General features: G+C 36.0%; 2 protein-coding genes across 2 annotated transcripts in view; one reads left to right on the top strand and one right to left on the bottom strand.

Moving 5' to 3' along the window:
* The window catches only part of SAP30 (Sin3A associated protein 30), a 29,831-nt gene extending 13,982 nt beyond the window's left edge, over positions 1-15,849 (top strand). The window contains exons 5-7 of the transcript XR_013810933.1: positions 1,572-1,636; positions 2,889-2,939; positions 15,752-15,849. The gene's annotated coding sequence lies outside the window, so the exon portion shown is untranslated. The remainder of the gene's footprint in view (positions 1-1,571; positions 1,637-2,888; positions 2,940-15,751) is intronic.
* SCRG1 (stimulator of chondrogenesis 1) lies at positions 1,400-4,055 on the bottom strand (the record flags this gene model as incomplete). The annotated part of the gene is made up of 2 exons (XM_079705823.1): positions 1,400-1,454; positions 3,814-4,055. 2 exons carry the CDS (start codon positions 4,053-4,055, stop codon positions 1,400-1,402), a joined length of 297 nt encoding a protein of 98 aa, XP_079561949.1.
* Positions 15,850-16,654: the final 805 nt, after the last annotated feature.

Below are 16,654 nucleotides of genomic sequence, written 5' to 3'. Positions count from 1 at the left end.
GAAGGAAAAGAAATCTCAATCAAATCATACACTGTGTTGATAAAACAATATATTTGAGTTTTTTTAAAAACAATTCCACTTCTTCATGCATTTTTGTAGAAGTCATACTATTTGAAAACATGTTCTGACTTAGGTTTTTGCAGCTTTTAAGAGGAACTGAATTCTGATTACCTCAAAATTGTTTTGTTTAGCCCAGTAACACCTATTGAACACTGAAACTGTTCTGGGTGTGGTCTTGAGAAACAGATCAGGGACCTCCAAGGATGTATTTCAGTGAAACAATGTCACTATAACTCAAAATGGTTATCTCCTAGATTTACTACACATGTGGTGCTTCTCAAACATTTCCCCACAGCAGTACTTTGTATAGCACCCTACACTTCTCCTTTGTAGCAGCAGGCTTCACATTTATAAATATTTGTAATGATTACAGTTTTGTTAGAATACAAGTTTCAAGAGGAGAAGTCCATCTTATTCATTACTACATCCCCAAATCTTAATAACAGCTGGCACTTAGCGAGTATCTAATAAATTTTTATAGCATGAAGGACTTTCTGAAATTAATTCTGCTGGCTGCTCGTCAGTGCACACCTCCAAAGGTGTGGAGCATAGTCCAAAACTGCCTCTAACACCCAGAAAATATCTTTGAAGCCATCCATTTTATTTACCTTTAAAATTCATGTGACTTTAAATTCTCATCCATTACATGTTTCTTTTAACGTGTTTTGTTATTCCCAAGAAAAATGGACACGTCAGGGGTATGTAGCATAGTTTTAAGTATATAGCTATGTGAGTGTTTTGGAACTGGAGCTCTCTTCAAAGTCTGTCTTGATCTTTAGCAAATACCTTAAACTTGAGTTAGCATCTGAAAAGTGGGTTTAAGAATACTTATCTTGATGGTTTTGTGGTTTTTTAAGAGAGCAAAATGCAAATGTGCTTAAAGTACTTGGCATACACAATATATACTCAAATATTGGCTCCCTTTTCCCCCTCTTACTAGAAAACTTCTAGTTTCCCTTCCAAGAACCTCAATTTATCTCTGGTTCTTTTCATTAAGTATACATGATCTGTCAAGAACAGAACTGTCAAGAACTGAAAGTATTCTCCATCTTTGAGCCAGGGTTGTGGCTCTTCCTCTGAGGGACAGAATTCTTTTACTGAGCACAGTGAACACCTTGTAGATGAAAATTTTCTAGTCAAAAATTTTAAACAATTTCCACAGAGAATAATTAAATGGAATTTTTATTACTGCTAATTTAACACAAGTTTACTTAGGCAAGTAAGAATTTATAGAATCTGTGCTTTATTGCACTGCATAGAAACCAGAAATACAGCTACACTGTTATAGTGTGGTTTGTGGGGAGTTAAGAATGGTGTTGTCTGGAATACAGGATGATTCTCAGTGATTGTTGCAAGGAATCACGAAAGAGATCTTTGGTCCAAAGAAGACATCTCTGAAAGAGAGCAGAACATGAATTAAATCCAGCTGAAAGTTAAGATATATGTTAGACTTTTCTGAGCAAGAAATGGACGGTGATTTCCAGGATTTCAGATATGACTATTCTTTTTAGGTGAATAAAGTACAAAGAGAGTGAGTGGGAAGACTTTTGCCACAAGAGCAGCAAAGACCAAGAAGGTAATCAATTCTTCTGCTTTCCCCCATCTGCCATGGACATTATGCTGTCGTTTGTCTATAAAGAAAAGGAAAGACTGAGTGATTTCAAAACCTTACAAGCATACCAAAATATTCATTTCTCTGATATGGGTGGGGATAGGCCATGAAGTTTAAATCTACAGCTAAGAAACAGAAGATTAAAAATTTGTTGGGAAGTCAATAAGTAAATTTCTAGGTTTTGTAGGGAAAGGTGAAATTTTGAGCTACTCAACTCTATCCACTCTTGTTGGAAAGATCACATAAGGTGATGTATAATAAAAATGCACGGTATAATATAAAATTGTGTATATGTGCAAGGTAGTATTATGATTATGGCTCATTAGAAGTATGCTTAGCATGCAATGTACAACATGATGACTGTAGCTAACACTGTTGTATGATATATTTGAAAGTTGCTAAGAGAATAGATCCTACAGGTTATCACAAGGAAAAGAAACTGTAACTGTATGAGGTGATTCGTGTTAACTAAACTTATTATGGTAATCATTTCACAATACAGTTGACCCTTGAACAATGCAGCGGTAAGGGGTGCTGAGCCTCTGTGCAGTGGAAAATCCGTGCATAACTTTACAGTCAGTCCTCCATATCTGTGGTTCAACATCCGAGGATTCAACCAACCATAGATGGGATAGTACTGTGGTGTGTATTATGTTTAGTGAAAGAAATTTGTGGATAAGTGGACCCATGCATTTCAAACGTGTGTTGTTCAAGGGTCAGCTGTATATGTATGTCAACTCATTGTGCTGTACACCTTAAACTTATACAGTGCTGTATTTAATTATATTCAATGCAACTGAAAAAATAGAATGGCAAAATAAAATTTGTGTTTATAGGCAAAAAAAATAAAAAAGAAATGTACTTAGATATTTGTTGCTACTGGGAAAACTGTAACCCAAACTCAGATAGAAATTATTTTCATATATCCGTACTTCTAGCTCATCCATTAACAATGGATAATCACAAAATTATATCATAAAGTAAGTACATTTCAATAAATTAGTTTCAAGTCTTACAAAAAAGTAAACATGATATTTTAATATTAGATGGCGTTTCAGTTACGTAGGAAAAGTAAAATCATTTTATGGAATCAGTTAACTTGAGTTCTTGATATCATTGTTTAATCAAGTGATTCTCAAATTTTATTATGCATCAGAATCACTTGGAGGGTTTAAGCCATAATTGCTTTGCTTTCTCTCCATTGTTTCTGATTCAGTTGGTTTGGTCTGGGGCCCAGGGATGAACTACGTTTTTAACAAGAACTCAGGTAATGTTGAAGCTGCTGTTCTGGGAACCATACTTAAGAACCAACTGGCTTGGTAGAAAAAATACCCAGGCCAAATCAGAAGACCTGTGTTCTAGTCTCAGTGCTGATATTAGCTAGTTATGTGGGATGGTGGTCATTTTACCTCTCTAGACCTTTCTTTGATAAGATGGTTATATCTGCCCTTTTTAGCTCACAGATTTCTTAGAAAAATGAAAAATATGATGATATGTTGAAAGTAATTTGAAAAAGCTGATTTCAGTATGAAGTAGCCAAGATCATAGTAATTGAGCTTCCTCAATAACCAGGAGAAGATTATTTTAAAATCAAGAGCTATAAATATTTATTTATTTATCTACCTTTGTATTATACTTAAAATACATCTACTTTCCAAGTCAGTGGACAATCTCTATTCAGTTAATTTCTGGTTGCCTCATACATAGAGCTAGAAAGTTTTTCTTTCACCATTATCAAACTTTTCTATCCGGTTACTTGATCTGTTCACTGGGATCTTTTATCTAAAGCCTTTTATTAGTTTTCAACTTAGTTTAAGATGTCAGCCTTGAAGGTGACTTCAGCTACCAGAAGATTTTTTTGTGTGTGGTTAAAAATCAGATAGGAAATTTAGAATTTAATAGATTGGAGTGTTATTAATTTCCTGTATCTCATTTAGTTTTACTAAAATCTGCCAAACTCTCTCTTAAATGAAAACATTCATTTCGATACATAATGATGATGATACTAAAAAATAGCTGAGATTTGAACAGGGTTTTACTGAAAAGGGTGATTAATGTTAGCACACTCATTATGAAGGTGTCTTAAAGAGTTGTTGTACATACACTTCACAGCAATATGTTTTGTGATTGCATTTCCTTACTTTGGGCAGCAGAGCAATTCACTGAAGTTGCAGTAACAGATCATCTCACATCCCTTCCCATCCCAGAAGTGATCCTGGACGTTTACATCAATCTTTGTCAGGTCAGCTACTCCTTCTGGAAGATTGTGACAGTTGCGATCTTCCAGTATCTTTCTGTAGCAAGAGAGGCGATTTGCAGGCATGGCTTGGACTCCTAGCAGCAAAGTTAGTCCAACGGTGACAGCAAGTACTATAAATTTCATTTTGGCTTTTGGCCCTGAGATAGAAGAAAAACCAAAATGTGTCAGTGTTTGTATGTTTCTTTGTTTGGTTTAAAGATGGAATTCATCTGAACATAAAGTCCTGCAGCGTTCTCATAAACTCTTGAATAGAAAGAGTGGGCGTTGATTTTTTCTACTCTCTTTGAATGTCTCTCAAAGTTTAATTTTATGACCACCTACAATAAAAATCACTTAGAATATTTGTTAAAAATGACACGCCTGAGGTCCACAAAGAAATATTGAATGAGAGTTATGTGAGGGAGGGGGAAGGGAGATAGTGGGAAGAGCCAGAATCTGTGTTTTTAAGGACCCAAAGTCATTTTTTTCAGTATATTCAGTAGAGAAAAACTGCTTTTTAAGGTGATAAAACTCAAGTAAATTTCTGGAACAAATAGCATCATTGTGTACAGTGATTCTTGACTTTGCATATCCTAACAACATTGTCCAAGAATCTGGGTCCAATCCTGACAGAAACAAAAAGCCCAGTTATCCTGACATTGACAGATTATATTCTATAGATATATTTATAGTTAAGTTTTTAAAAGTTTCAGAATTATTTCTACAGATATATTTATAGTTAAGTTTTTAAAAGTTTCAGAATTATTTAAAAGTTTCAGAAAAGTTGCATATTTTTAGTAATTGTGAACTCTTCTCCCACATGGGTTACATCTTAGCCTCAGTTGAAAACAGAGGCTTGAATTCCCCATAAGAGGCATTTACCCTGTTCTTGAACACCTACCGTGATGGGAAACTCATTGTTGACTAAATCCATATATTGCACTGATACAGTTCTAACGTTTCCCTTACTGGAAAATATTTTTCTGTGGCTTCCACCCACCAGTTCTAGTTTGAACTCTTGGGGTCATACCACAAGTCTAATTCCTCTTTCAGGAGATAACACTTGAAGTATCGTATCTGCGTACAACTATGGAATATGCATTATCTATCGAATCAGGTTTTTCTGGCTTCCATATTAAACATGAAGAAAATGGAGGCTCTTGTAGTAAAGGAAAACTAGCAAAATAGTCGGAGGAACCAGAATCAGACTCCACAGCCATTCAGATTTCATCTTGTTGGCAGGTGCTGAAGTGTCTTTCCTGCCTCTGGAGTATTAAAAAGGGAGGAAGACAGATATGTATATTGTACGATGAAAGAAAACAGTATCATTGAAAGGAAATTTTACTATGAAGTTTTCAGTGATTAGATGCACCTCAAAGATCAGTTATTTTAGGTAAGATAATGGGTTCAAAAAAAAAAACTCAGTTATTTTAGAGCAGTGTGGCTTACAATAAAATGGAAAGGAAGCTGCAGATTCCCATGTACCGCCTGCCCCACACATGCACAGTCTCCCATGTTATCAACATCTGTCACCACATGGTACATTTTACCAAGGATGACCCTGCACTGACACATCCGAATCATCCTAAGTCCATAGTTGGCCTTCGGTTTCATGCCTTGTGTTGTACATTCTATGGGTTGGACACATGTGTAATGGCTTATACCCATCATTTAGATATCACACATGGTATTTTCACTGCCCTAGAAGTCCTCTGTGCCCTGCCTATTCATCTCTCCCCACCAACCCCCAGCCCCACAGCAACCACTGGTCCTTCTTATTGTCTTCATCGTTTCACCTTTTCCATAATGTCCTATAGTTGGACTCACACAGTATGTCAGCTTTTCATATTGGCTTCTTTCATTTAGTAATATGCTTTTAAAGTTCCTCCATGTCTTTTCATGGCTTGAGAGAGCTATCTTTCTTTTTTAGCACTGGATAATATTCCATTGTCTGGATGTACCACAGTTTATTTATCCATTCACCTACCGAAGGACATCTTGGTGGCTTCCAAATTTTGGCAATTATGAATAAAGCTGCTGTAAACATCCTCATGCAGGTTTTTATGCGGACATGTTTTTAACCTCTGTGGATAAATACAAAGGAGCATGATTGCTGGATTATATGCTAAGATTATGTTTAGTTTTGTAAGAAACCATCAAACTGTCTTCCAAAGTGGTTGGATTATTTTGCATTCCCACCAGCAATGAATGAGAGTTCCTGTTATGCCATATTCTCACCAGCTTTTGGTGTTGTCAGTGTTGTGGATTTTGGCCATTCTACTAGGTGTATAGTGGTCTCTCATTGTTTTAATTTGCATTTCCTGATGACATATGATGTGGAGCGTCTTTTCATATGCTTATTTGCCATCTGTATATCTTCTTTGGTGAAGTGTCTGTTAAAGTCTTTGGCCCATTTTTAAAGTCAGGTTGTTTGTTTTCTTGTTGAATTTTAAGTGTTCTTTTTACAGTTTGGATAACAGTCCTTCAGCAGATGTGCCTTTTGCACATATTTTCTCCAAGTCTGTGGCTTACCTTCTAATTCTCTTAATAGTTTCTTTCAAAGAGCAGGTGTTTTTAATTTTAATGAAGTCCAGCTTATTAATTATTTTTTCATATATCATGTCTTTGGTATTGTGTCTGAAAAGGCATCACCAAACCCAAGGTCATGTAGATTTTATCCTGTGTTATCTTCTAGGAGTTTTAGAGTTTTGTACTTTACTTTTAGGTCTATGATCCATTTTGAGTTAATTTCTTGTAAAGGGTGTAACGCCTGTGTTTATATTCATATTGGGGCATGTGGATGTCTGGTTGTTCCAGCACCATTTGTTGAAGAGACTGTCTTTCACATTGTATTGCTTTTGCTCTTTTGTCAAAGATCAGTTAACTATATTTATATAATTCTATTTCTGAGCTATCTGTTCTGTTCCATTGACCTATTTGTCTATTCTTTCACCAGTACCACATTGTGTTGATTACTGTAGCTTTATTGTTAGTCTTAAAGTCAGGTAGTGTCAGTCCTCCAACTTTGTTCTTTTCTTTCAGTATTGTGTCGGCTATTGTGGGTCTTTTGCCTTTCCATTTAGACTTTAGAATCAGTTTATCAGTGTCCACAAAATAACTTTCTGGGATTTTTATTGGGATTGTATTGAATCTGTACATCAAGTTGAGAAGAACTGACATCTTGACAATATTGAGTCTTCCTATCTCCATGAACATGGAATATGGAATATCTTTCCACTTATTTAGTTCTTTGGTTATGTTCAACAGTTTTGTAGTTTTTCCTCATATGGATCTCGTTGTATATATTTTGTTAGATTTATATCTAAGTATTTCATTTTGGGAGGGTGCTAATGTAAATGATATTGTGTTTTTAATTTCAAACTCCACTTACTCATTTTTAGTAGATAGGAAAACAGTTGACTTTTATATATTAACCTTCTACCCTACAACTTTGCTATGATTTAGTTCCAGTAGTTTTTTGTTGAGTCTTTTGTATTTTCTACATAGACAACCTGTCATCTGCAAATAAAGACAGTATTATGTCTTCCTTCCCACTCTGTATACTTTTTATTTCCTTTTCTTCCCTTATTGTATTAGCAAGGACTTCCAGTATGATGTTGAAAAGGAGTTGTGAGAGTCAACATCCTTACCTTGTACCTGATGTTAGCGGGAAAGCTTCAAGTTTCTCACCATTAAGTATAATGTTACCTGAAGGTTTCTTTAGATAGTCTTTATCAAGTTGAGAACATTCCCCTCTATTTTTAGTTTACTGAGAGTTTTTATCATGCTTGAGTTTAACTTTTATCAAATGCTTCTCCTGCATCTATTGATATGATCATGTGATTTTTCTTTTTTAGTCTGTCAATGTGATGGATTACATTAATTGACTTTCAAATGTTGAACCAGCCTTGCATACCTGGGATAAATCCTACTTGATTTTGGTGTATCATTCTTTTTATACTTGTTTGGATTCAATTTGCTAATAATTTGTTGAGGATTTTTGCATCTATGTTCATGAGAGATATTGGTCTGTAGTTTTCTTTTCTTATGATGTCTTTGGTTGGTTTGGGTATTAGGGTAATGCTGGCCTCATAGAATGAGTTAGGAAGTATTCCCTATGCTTCTATCCTTTGAAAGAGATTGTAGAGATTTGATATACTTTGTTCACTAAATGTTTGATAGAATTCACCAGGGAACCCATCTGGGCCTGGTGATTTCTGTTTTGGGAGGTTATTAATTACTGATTCAATTTCTTTAGTAGATACAGATCTACTCACATCATCTATTTCTTCTTGTGTGAATTTTGGTCGATTGTGTCTTTCAAGGAATTGGTTCATTTCATCTAGGTTATCAAATTTGTGGGCTTTTCCTTTATTATCCTTTAACTTCCCATGTGATCTGTAGTGATGTCCCCTCTTTCATTTCAGATATTAGTAATTTTGTGTCCTCTCCTTTTTTTCTCTTAGTTAGCCTGGCTAGAGGCTTATTAGTTTTATAGATCTTTTCAAAGAACCATCTTATGGTTTCATTGATTTTCTGTGTTGATTTCCTGTTTTCAATTTTATTGATTTCTGCTCTAATTCTTACTATTTCTTTTCTTCTGCTTACTTTGGAGCAAATTTAATTTGCTCTTTTTCTAGTTTCCTAAGGTAGAAACTTAGATGATTGATTTTAGACCTCTCTTCTAATATATGCGTTCATTGCCTTCATAAATTTCCCTCTATGCACTGCTTTTGCTGCATCCTGCAAATTTGGTAAGTTGTGTTTTTATTTTCATTAAATTCAAAATATTTTAAAATTTCTCAAGATTTCTTCTTTGACCCATGTGTTATTTAGAAATGTGTTTAATCTCCACATGTTTTTCTATTTTCCAGTTATCTTTCTGTTATTGATTTCTAGTTTAATTCCACTGTGGCCTGAGAGCAGACCTTGTGTGACTTCTTTTAAATTAGGTAAGATGTGTTTTATGGCCCAGAATGTTGTCTATCTAGGTGAATGTTGCATGTGAGCTTGAGAAAGATGTGTATTCTACCGTTGTTGGGTGAAGTGATCTACAGATATCTATTATATCAAGTTGATCGGTGGTGTTGTTGAGTCCAACTATGTCCTTTCTGATTTTCTGCCTGCTGCATCTCTCCATTTCTGAGGGAAGGGTATTGAAACCTCCAATTATGATAGTGGATTCATCTACTTTTCCTTGCAGTTGTATTGGTTTTTAGCTCATGTAACCTGATACACTGTTGTTAGGCAAGTATCCATTAAGAATTGTTATGTATTCTTGGAGAACTGACCCCTTTAAATTATGTAATACCCTTCTTTATCCCTGATAACTTTTTCTTACTTTGATGTTTGCGCTGTCTGAAATTAATATAGCTCCTCCTACTTTCTTTCAGTTATTGTTAGCATGGTGTATTTTTCTCCATCTATTTACATTTGATCTATATGTGTATTTATATTTAAAGTGAGACAACATATAGTTGGGTCATGCTTTTTGATCCATTCTGACAACCTCTGTCTTATAATTGGTGCATTTAGATCATTGACATTCAACATTGACATTGATATAGTTAGATTAGGATCTACTATGCTTATTATTGTTTTCTGTTTATTACTATTGTTCCTGTTTTTCTCTTCCACTCTTTTTCTGCCTCCTTTTCTGGTTTCAATTGAGCATTTCATATGATTCCATTTTCTCTTTCTTTCTTTTTTTTTTTTTTTTTTTTTGCCGTATGCGGGCCTCTCACTGCTGTGGCCTCTCCCGTTACAGAGCACAGGCTCTGGACGCACAGGCTCAGTGGCCACGGCTCACGGGCCCAGCTGCTCCGCGGCGTGTGGGATCTTCCCGGACCGGGGCACGAACCTGTGTCCCCTGCATCGGCAGGCGGACTCTCAACCACTGAGCCACCAGGGAAGCCCTTCTCCCCTTTCTTAACGTATTAGTTATACTTTTTCTTTTTTACTTTTTCAGTGGTTGCCATAGTGTTTGCAGGATTCATTTATAACTAACCCAACTCTGCTTTCAAATAATATTATAACACTTCACAGTACAGTAATGTGAGTACCTTATAATAAAATAATTCTTATTCCTTCCTCTCATTCCTTGTATCATTGCTGCCATTCATAAGCATATATATCTATACATATATATATCTTTATATACATACATAACATAGATAGTTGAATACATTGTTGCTATTATTTTGAACAAACCACTACCTCTTAGATCAATTAAGAATAATAAGAAGAAAAGTTTATTTTACCTTCTCTTATTCTAATTCAGTGCTTTTACTTTATGTAGATCCAAGTTCCTAACCTATATTATTTTCCTTCTCTTGAAAGAACTTTTAACATTTTCATATGGCTGGTTTACTGGCTATGAATTCTCTCAATTTTTGTTTGTCTGAGAAAGTCTTTATTTCTCCTTTACATTTGAAGGATAATTTTGCAGAGTACAGAATTCTAGGTTGGTAATTTTTTTTTTCAACACTTTATTTCACTCCAGTCTCTTCTTGTTTGCATGGTTTCTGAGAAGTTGGATGTAATTCTTTTCTTTGTTCCTCTGTAGGTAAGGTGATTTTTCCCCCTCTGGCATCTTCTAAGGACCTTTTCTTTATCTTTGTTTTTCTGTAGTTTGAAAATTACCTGCCCATGTGTAGATTTTTGACATACGGTCTACTTGATGTTCTCTGAATTTCCTGCGTCTATGGTTTGGTTTCTGACATTAAGTAAATTATCAGTCATTATTGTTTCAAGTATTTTTTCTGTTCCTTCCTCTCTTTCTTCTCCTTCTGGTGTTCTTGTTATGTGTGTGTTACACCTCTGTACTTGTCCCACAGCCCTTGGAGGTTCTGTTTCTGTTTTTTTTTTCAATGTTTGTTCTCTTAGACTTTCAGTTTTCAAGGATTCTATTGACCAATCCTCAAGCTCAGAGATTCTTTCCTCAGCTGTGTCCAGTCTACTAATAAGCCCACCAAAGGCATTCTTCATTTCTGTTACAGTGTTCTTTTTATCTCTACTATTTATTTTTGGTTCTTTCTTAGGATTTCCATCTTTCTGCTGGCAGTGCCCATCTGTTCTTTCATGCTGTCCACTTTTTCCATTAGACCCCTTAACATATTAATCACAGGGGTTTTTTTTACGCATTTTAAAATTTTACTGTAATAGGTGTAGTATGATTAATTTACATTTAATATTGTGCATGCTACATACATTTAAATAGGATATCCCTTTCTAATCCCCATCTAGTATCAGGAAAATGCTTGTAAGTTTGTTCTACCTTGTTGGTAATGGTATGCATTTTAAGTGGCATTGGGCATCCCCCCCACTCCAGTCCATCATCTTTAATCACAGTTGTTTTAAGTTCCTGGTCTCATAATTCCAACATCACTTCCATGTCTGGTTCTCATGCTTGCTTTATCTGTTTGTCTTTGGTATGACTTGTCAATTTTTCTTTTTTTTTTTTTTTTTGTGGTACGCGGGCCTCTCACTGTTGTGGCCTCTCCTGTTGCGGAGCACAGACTCTGGATGCGCAGGCTTAGCAGCCATGGCTCACGGGCCTAGCCGCTCCGCGGCATGTGGGATCTTCCCGGACTGGGGCACGAACCCATGTCCCCTGCATCCGCAGGGGGACTCTCAACCACCAGGGAAGCCCCTGTAAATTTTTCTTGATAGCCAGATACTATGTACCAGGTAAAAGGAACTGCTGTAACTAGGCCTTTGGTAATGTGGTGGTGAGATATGAAGGGAGAGGAAGCATTCCATGGTCCTGTAATTAGGGCTTGGTCTTTTAGTGAGACTGTGCTTCCAGGCTGCGAACTTCACAAATGTGTCTCAGTTCTTTCCTCTCCCCTTAGGTGGGACAGGATGGCTAGGTGGGCTGGAGTTGCGTATTTCCCTTCCCCCAGATCATTCGGGCTCTGATAATACTCCAGCTGATTAGGCTCTGGTTTGCTAGTTTCTCCCAAGGGCAGGCCTTGTTAAGAAGAACAGAATGCTCTGACATATTTCAAGAGGGTTCCTTTCCCATCACCTGCCAGAACCTTGTGGAGATTTTTCTCAGTATTCACGTAGGAGTAGAATAGCTGGTAGGTGTATGTTTTATGTTTTAAGGAATTGCTAAATTGTTTTTCCAAAGTGGTTGTACTATTTAAAATTTCCACCAGCAGTCCAGTTTGTCCACGTCCTCTCCAACACTTGGTATGGTCAGTCTTTTTTATTTTTTGCCATTCTAATAGCTGTCTCATGGTCGTTTTATGTTGTATTTCCTTAATGATTAATGGTATTGAGCCCCTTTCATATGCTTATGTTCATCTGTGTATCTTCTTTGGTGAACTGTCTGTTCAAATCTTTTCCCATTTTAAAAAATTGGGCTTGTGTTCTTGAGTTGTGAGGGCTCTTTATATATTCCGGACACAAGTTCTTTATTAGATATAATAATATCTAATAGAGATATTATTTATTAGGGCTTGGTCTTTTAGTGAGACCAAGCCCTAATAAATAGGTTTTGCAAACATTTATTCTTCATGCATGGCTTTCCTTTTCACTTCCTTGACAGTGATTTTAAAAGAAGCGAAAGTTCTTAAAATTAATGGTCTAATTTCTCAATTTTTTTAATGGAATGTGCTTTTGGTGTCATAGCTAAGAAATTATTGCCTTACCCAAGGTCACAAAGTGTTTCTTCTATGTTTTCTTCTAAAGTTTTGTAGTTTTATGTTTCACATTTAGTTTTGTGGTCCATATTAGTTTTTTTTTGTTTTTTGTATATAGTGCATATTGATTGAAATTCTTTTTTAGGTTGTTTTTTCAACTATGGTTGTCCAATAGTTTTAGCACTATAAGTTGAGAAGACTGTTGTTTCTCCACTGAATTGCCTTTGCATCTTTGTCAAATATCACTTTTTAATATAGGTGTGGGCCTCTTTCTGCACTCTGTTCTTTTCCATTGATCTATTTGTTTATTTTTATGCCAGTACTACAGCTTTGATTACTGACGCTTTATAGTAATTCTTGGAATTGGTTAGAATTATCCTTGAACCTTTGTTCTTGTTTTACAAAGTTGTTTTGGCAATTCTAGGTTTTTTGCAGTCTATTATGAATTTTGTTATCAGCTTGTCAATTTCTACAGAGAAAGCCTACTGGAACTTTGGTTGAGATTGCATTAAATCTATAGATAAATTTGGAGAGTATTAGCATCTTAATATTATTGGATCTTCTGACCTCTGAACATATTTTTCCATGCTTTTATTTTTACTTTTTGTGGCTTTATATTTCAAATGTGTTTCTTATAGACAGGCAGTCTATAGGTTGGTCTTGCTTGTTTATCTAAACTGACTACCTCTGCCTTTTAAGGGGAGTGTTTAGACCATTCACATTTAATGTGATTATTGACATGGTTAGATTTAAATCTGTCATAATTTGTTCTCTATTTGGTCCATCTGTTCTTTGTTTCTTTTCCGCTATTTATGTGCTCTTTTGGATTAACTGAAATTTTTTTATAATTTCACTTCTTCTGTTGGCTGATAAGCCATAATTCTTCATTGTGCTATTTTGATGATTGATTTAGGGTTTATATTATCTATTTTTACGTATCATTGTCTTTCTTCAAATGATATTATGATGCTTTACATTAGTATAAGAACTTTACAATAATATATTAACATTTCTCTCCTCCCATCCTTTATGCTATTATTGTTATACATTTTTTATGTATATGCTATAAACCCCAAGTATGTTATTTTGTTTAAACAGTCAGTTAAACTTTAGGGATTTAAATAACAAGAAAAAATATTACACGTTTATCCATGCAGTTTCTATTTCCAGTGCTTTTCGTTCCTTTGTGTAAATTCATATTTCCATTTGATATCATTTTCCCTATACCTGAAGGATATCCTTTAATATTCTTATCATGTAGGTTGGCTGGTGATGAATTCTTTCAGCTTTTGTATGTCTGAAAATGTCTTTATTTCACCTTTGTTTTTGAACAAAGGTTATAGTATAACAGGTTATAGTATGATAGGTTGGCAGTTTTTTTCTTTCAGCACCTTAAGGATATATCTGTCTTAATGTTGCTTTTTAATTCTAACATGTATCAGTTCTGTGTTGGTCTCGATTGATTGATTATTCTAATTATGAGTTATGTTTTCCTGCTTCTTTGTATTCCTGGTAATCTTTGATTGGATGTCAGAAATTTATAATTTTGTTTATTGGATGCTGGGTATTTTTATATTCTTATAAGTATTCTTGTGCTTTGTTTTCGGATGCAACTAAGTTAGTCGGAAGCAGTTTGATCCTTGCAAGTCTTGCTTTTATGATCTGTTAGGCGGTTGCAGATCTGTTCTCAGTCTAGGGCTAATTATTCCTCACTACTGAGGCCATTCCTTCTCTGTGAATATTCCTGGCCTTTTGAGTACCAAGCACTCTGTTCTCTAATCCTTTCAGATATTCCTCCTCCCCTCCCCGCTTCCATAGTTCCCTCATTTGCATACACTAATCAATTTTCTGCCAAATACTTGAGTGGGGCCCTCTGCAGACTGCAGGGTCCTGTCTCTGTGTATCTCTCTTCTCTCAGGCACTCTGTTCTGTGGTCTCCAGCTGCCTTGGTCTCCCTGACTCTCAGCCCCATTTCTACAACTCAGGGAGTTGGCTGGACTCTATCTGGGTTCCCTCAAGGCAGTAGACTGGGGGAAATTGTAGGGCTCACCTCACTTGCTTCCCATCTCCCAAGAATCAGTGTTCTTCCTTGGTTGAAATCCAGTGTTTTGACAAAAATTGTTTCATATATTTTGGCTGTTTTCTGTTGTTGTTTCAAGGGAGTGGGCAGATCTGGTTCTTGTTACTGCATCTTGGGCAGAAGTAAAGCTTTCTATATCACTCTCACTATTTGTAGCTATTTGGGGAGGAATATGAAGGACAGATACCCAAGTCTTACAGATTCTGAAAATGAGCTGTGTGGTACTCTGTTGATTTTAACACAAGCCAAATTCTCAAAATTACGTTTCTCCCTTCTTCTACTCTCCCTTCCCCAGATTGAAATATGGTTCCTCTGATGTGCATGTCTTAGGGTAAGTAGCTATTTGTCCCAGAATTCAACAGATAAGACCCAGTATGGTTGCGCAGGAGCCATTCGTTTAGGCTGCCCTCCCTACTTCTACAGTGGTGCTTATGAACTTTGTCCTCGATGAAATAGGCTGCTGAAATGTAGCCCCGAGTCGCTCTCTAATCTTCAGGGCCAAATCTTCTTGTACTTCCTCTGCACAGACCAGCGTCAACCCAGCAAGGATTTTCAGGAGAAGAGCAGCCATTGCTGGGAAGGTGGGGAAGTGAGAGAATAGTGCTCATGTGCGGGTCACTGATCAAGCTATTTAGCAATCACATGAGAGAGAGGAGAACAGGAGCAAGCTGCTTTTACTTAGTTTCACTTAACAAATGTTTCTTAGTGTTTCATTTATGCCAGGCACTGTCCAGAGTGCCAGGAATACCAAAGGAATTCAGGAAAATATCAATAACTAAACCCATCCTCTTCCGACAACTCCACTTTCTTTGAGTCAAAGCTAAAGTCATTGCAGTGACCTCCATATGCAATCTGGCTCCCCATCACCTCTCTGAAATCATCTACTCTTCCCCTTGTTTGTTCTGTTCCAGCTGTTCCTCAAAAATGCCAGATGCATTCTTGTCTCAGGGCCTTTGCACTGGTTATTTCCTCTGCTTGGAAAGCTCTTCCTCCAAATATCTGCATATCTAACTACCTCACCTTCTTCAAGCCTTTGCTCCTCAATAACACCTACCCCACTGTCCTATTTAAAATTCTGTCTCCCCTTACCTGCACCCCTATGTTCACTGCAGCACTGTTCACAACAGCCAAGACATGGGAGCAACCTAAGTGTCCATAGACAGAGGAATGGATAAAGAAGGTGTGGCACAGATATACAATGGAATATTACTCAGCCATAAAAAAGAATGAAATAAAGCCGTTTGCAGCAACATGGATAGACCTAGGGATTATCATACTAAGTGAGGTAAGTCAGACAGAGAAAGCCAAATATCATAGGATATCACTTATATGTGGAATCTAAAAAAATGATACAAATGAACTTATTTACAAAACAGAAACAGACACAGAAAGCAAACTTATGATTTTCAAAGGGGAAAGGTCGGGGGGAGGGACAAATTAGGAGTTTGGAATTAACAGATATACACTACAATATATAAAATAGATAAACAACAAAGACTTACCATATAGCACAGGAAATTATATTCAATATCTTATAATAACCTATAATGGAAAAGACTGAAATAGAATATATATGTGCTGTACACCAGAAACTAACACAACATTGTAAATCAACTATACTTCAATTTAAAATTTTTTTAAATTAAAAAAATAAAATTCTATCTCCTCTTTCAGATTCTCAATCTACCTTACTTGCTCTAGTTTTCCATGGCATTTATAAACCTCTAAGTTATTATAAAATATTCTTATTGTGTCTCCCCAAACTTGAATGTAAGCTCCAGGAAGGAAGGATTTTGTCTGATATGTATCCAAGTACGCTAAACAGTGCCTGGCACGTTAGTGAAAGAATAAATAGTATATCCTAATCTTTAGATGCTTACAGCCAGGGAAGGAGGAATTTCTCAGATTACTAAACTCAATATCTAGTTGCAGGGAACTATTTATGCCTGAAAGAGGTTAGTGAGCTACCAAATCCTTAAATTTGCATGTCATCAGGTACTACTGTTTTAATTTAA

Source organism: Hyperoodon ampullatus, assembly GCF_949752795.1.
Source record: "Hyperoodon ampullatus genome assembly, chromosome: 6".
Classification (NCBI taxonomy): domain Eukaryota; kingdom Metazoa; phylum Chordata; class Mammalia; order Artiodactyla; family Ziphiidae; genus Hyperoodon; species Hyperoodon ampullatus.
This window is presented reverse-complemented; position numbering and strand designations above follow the sequence as displayed.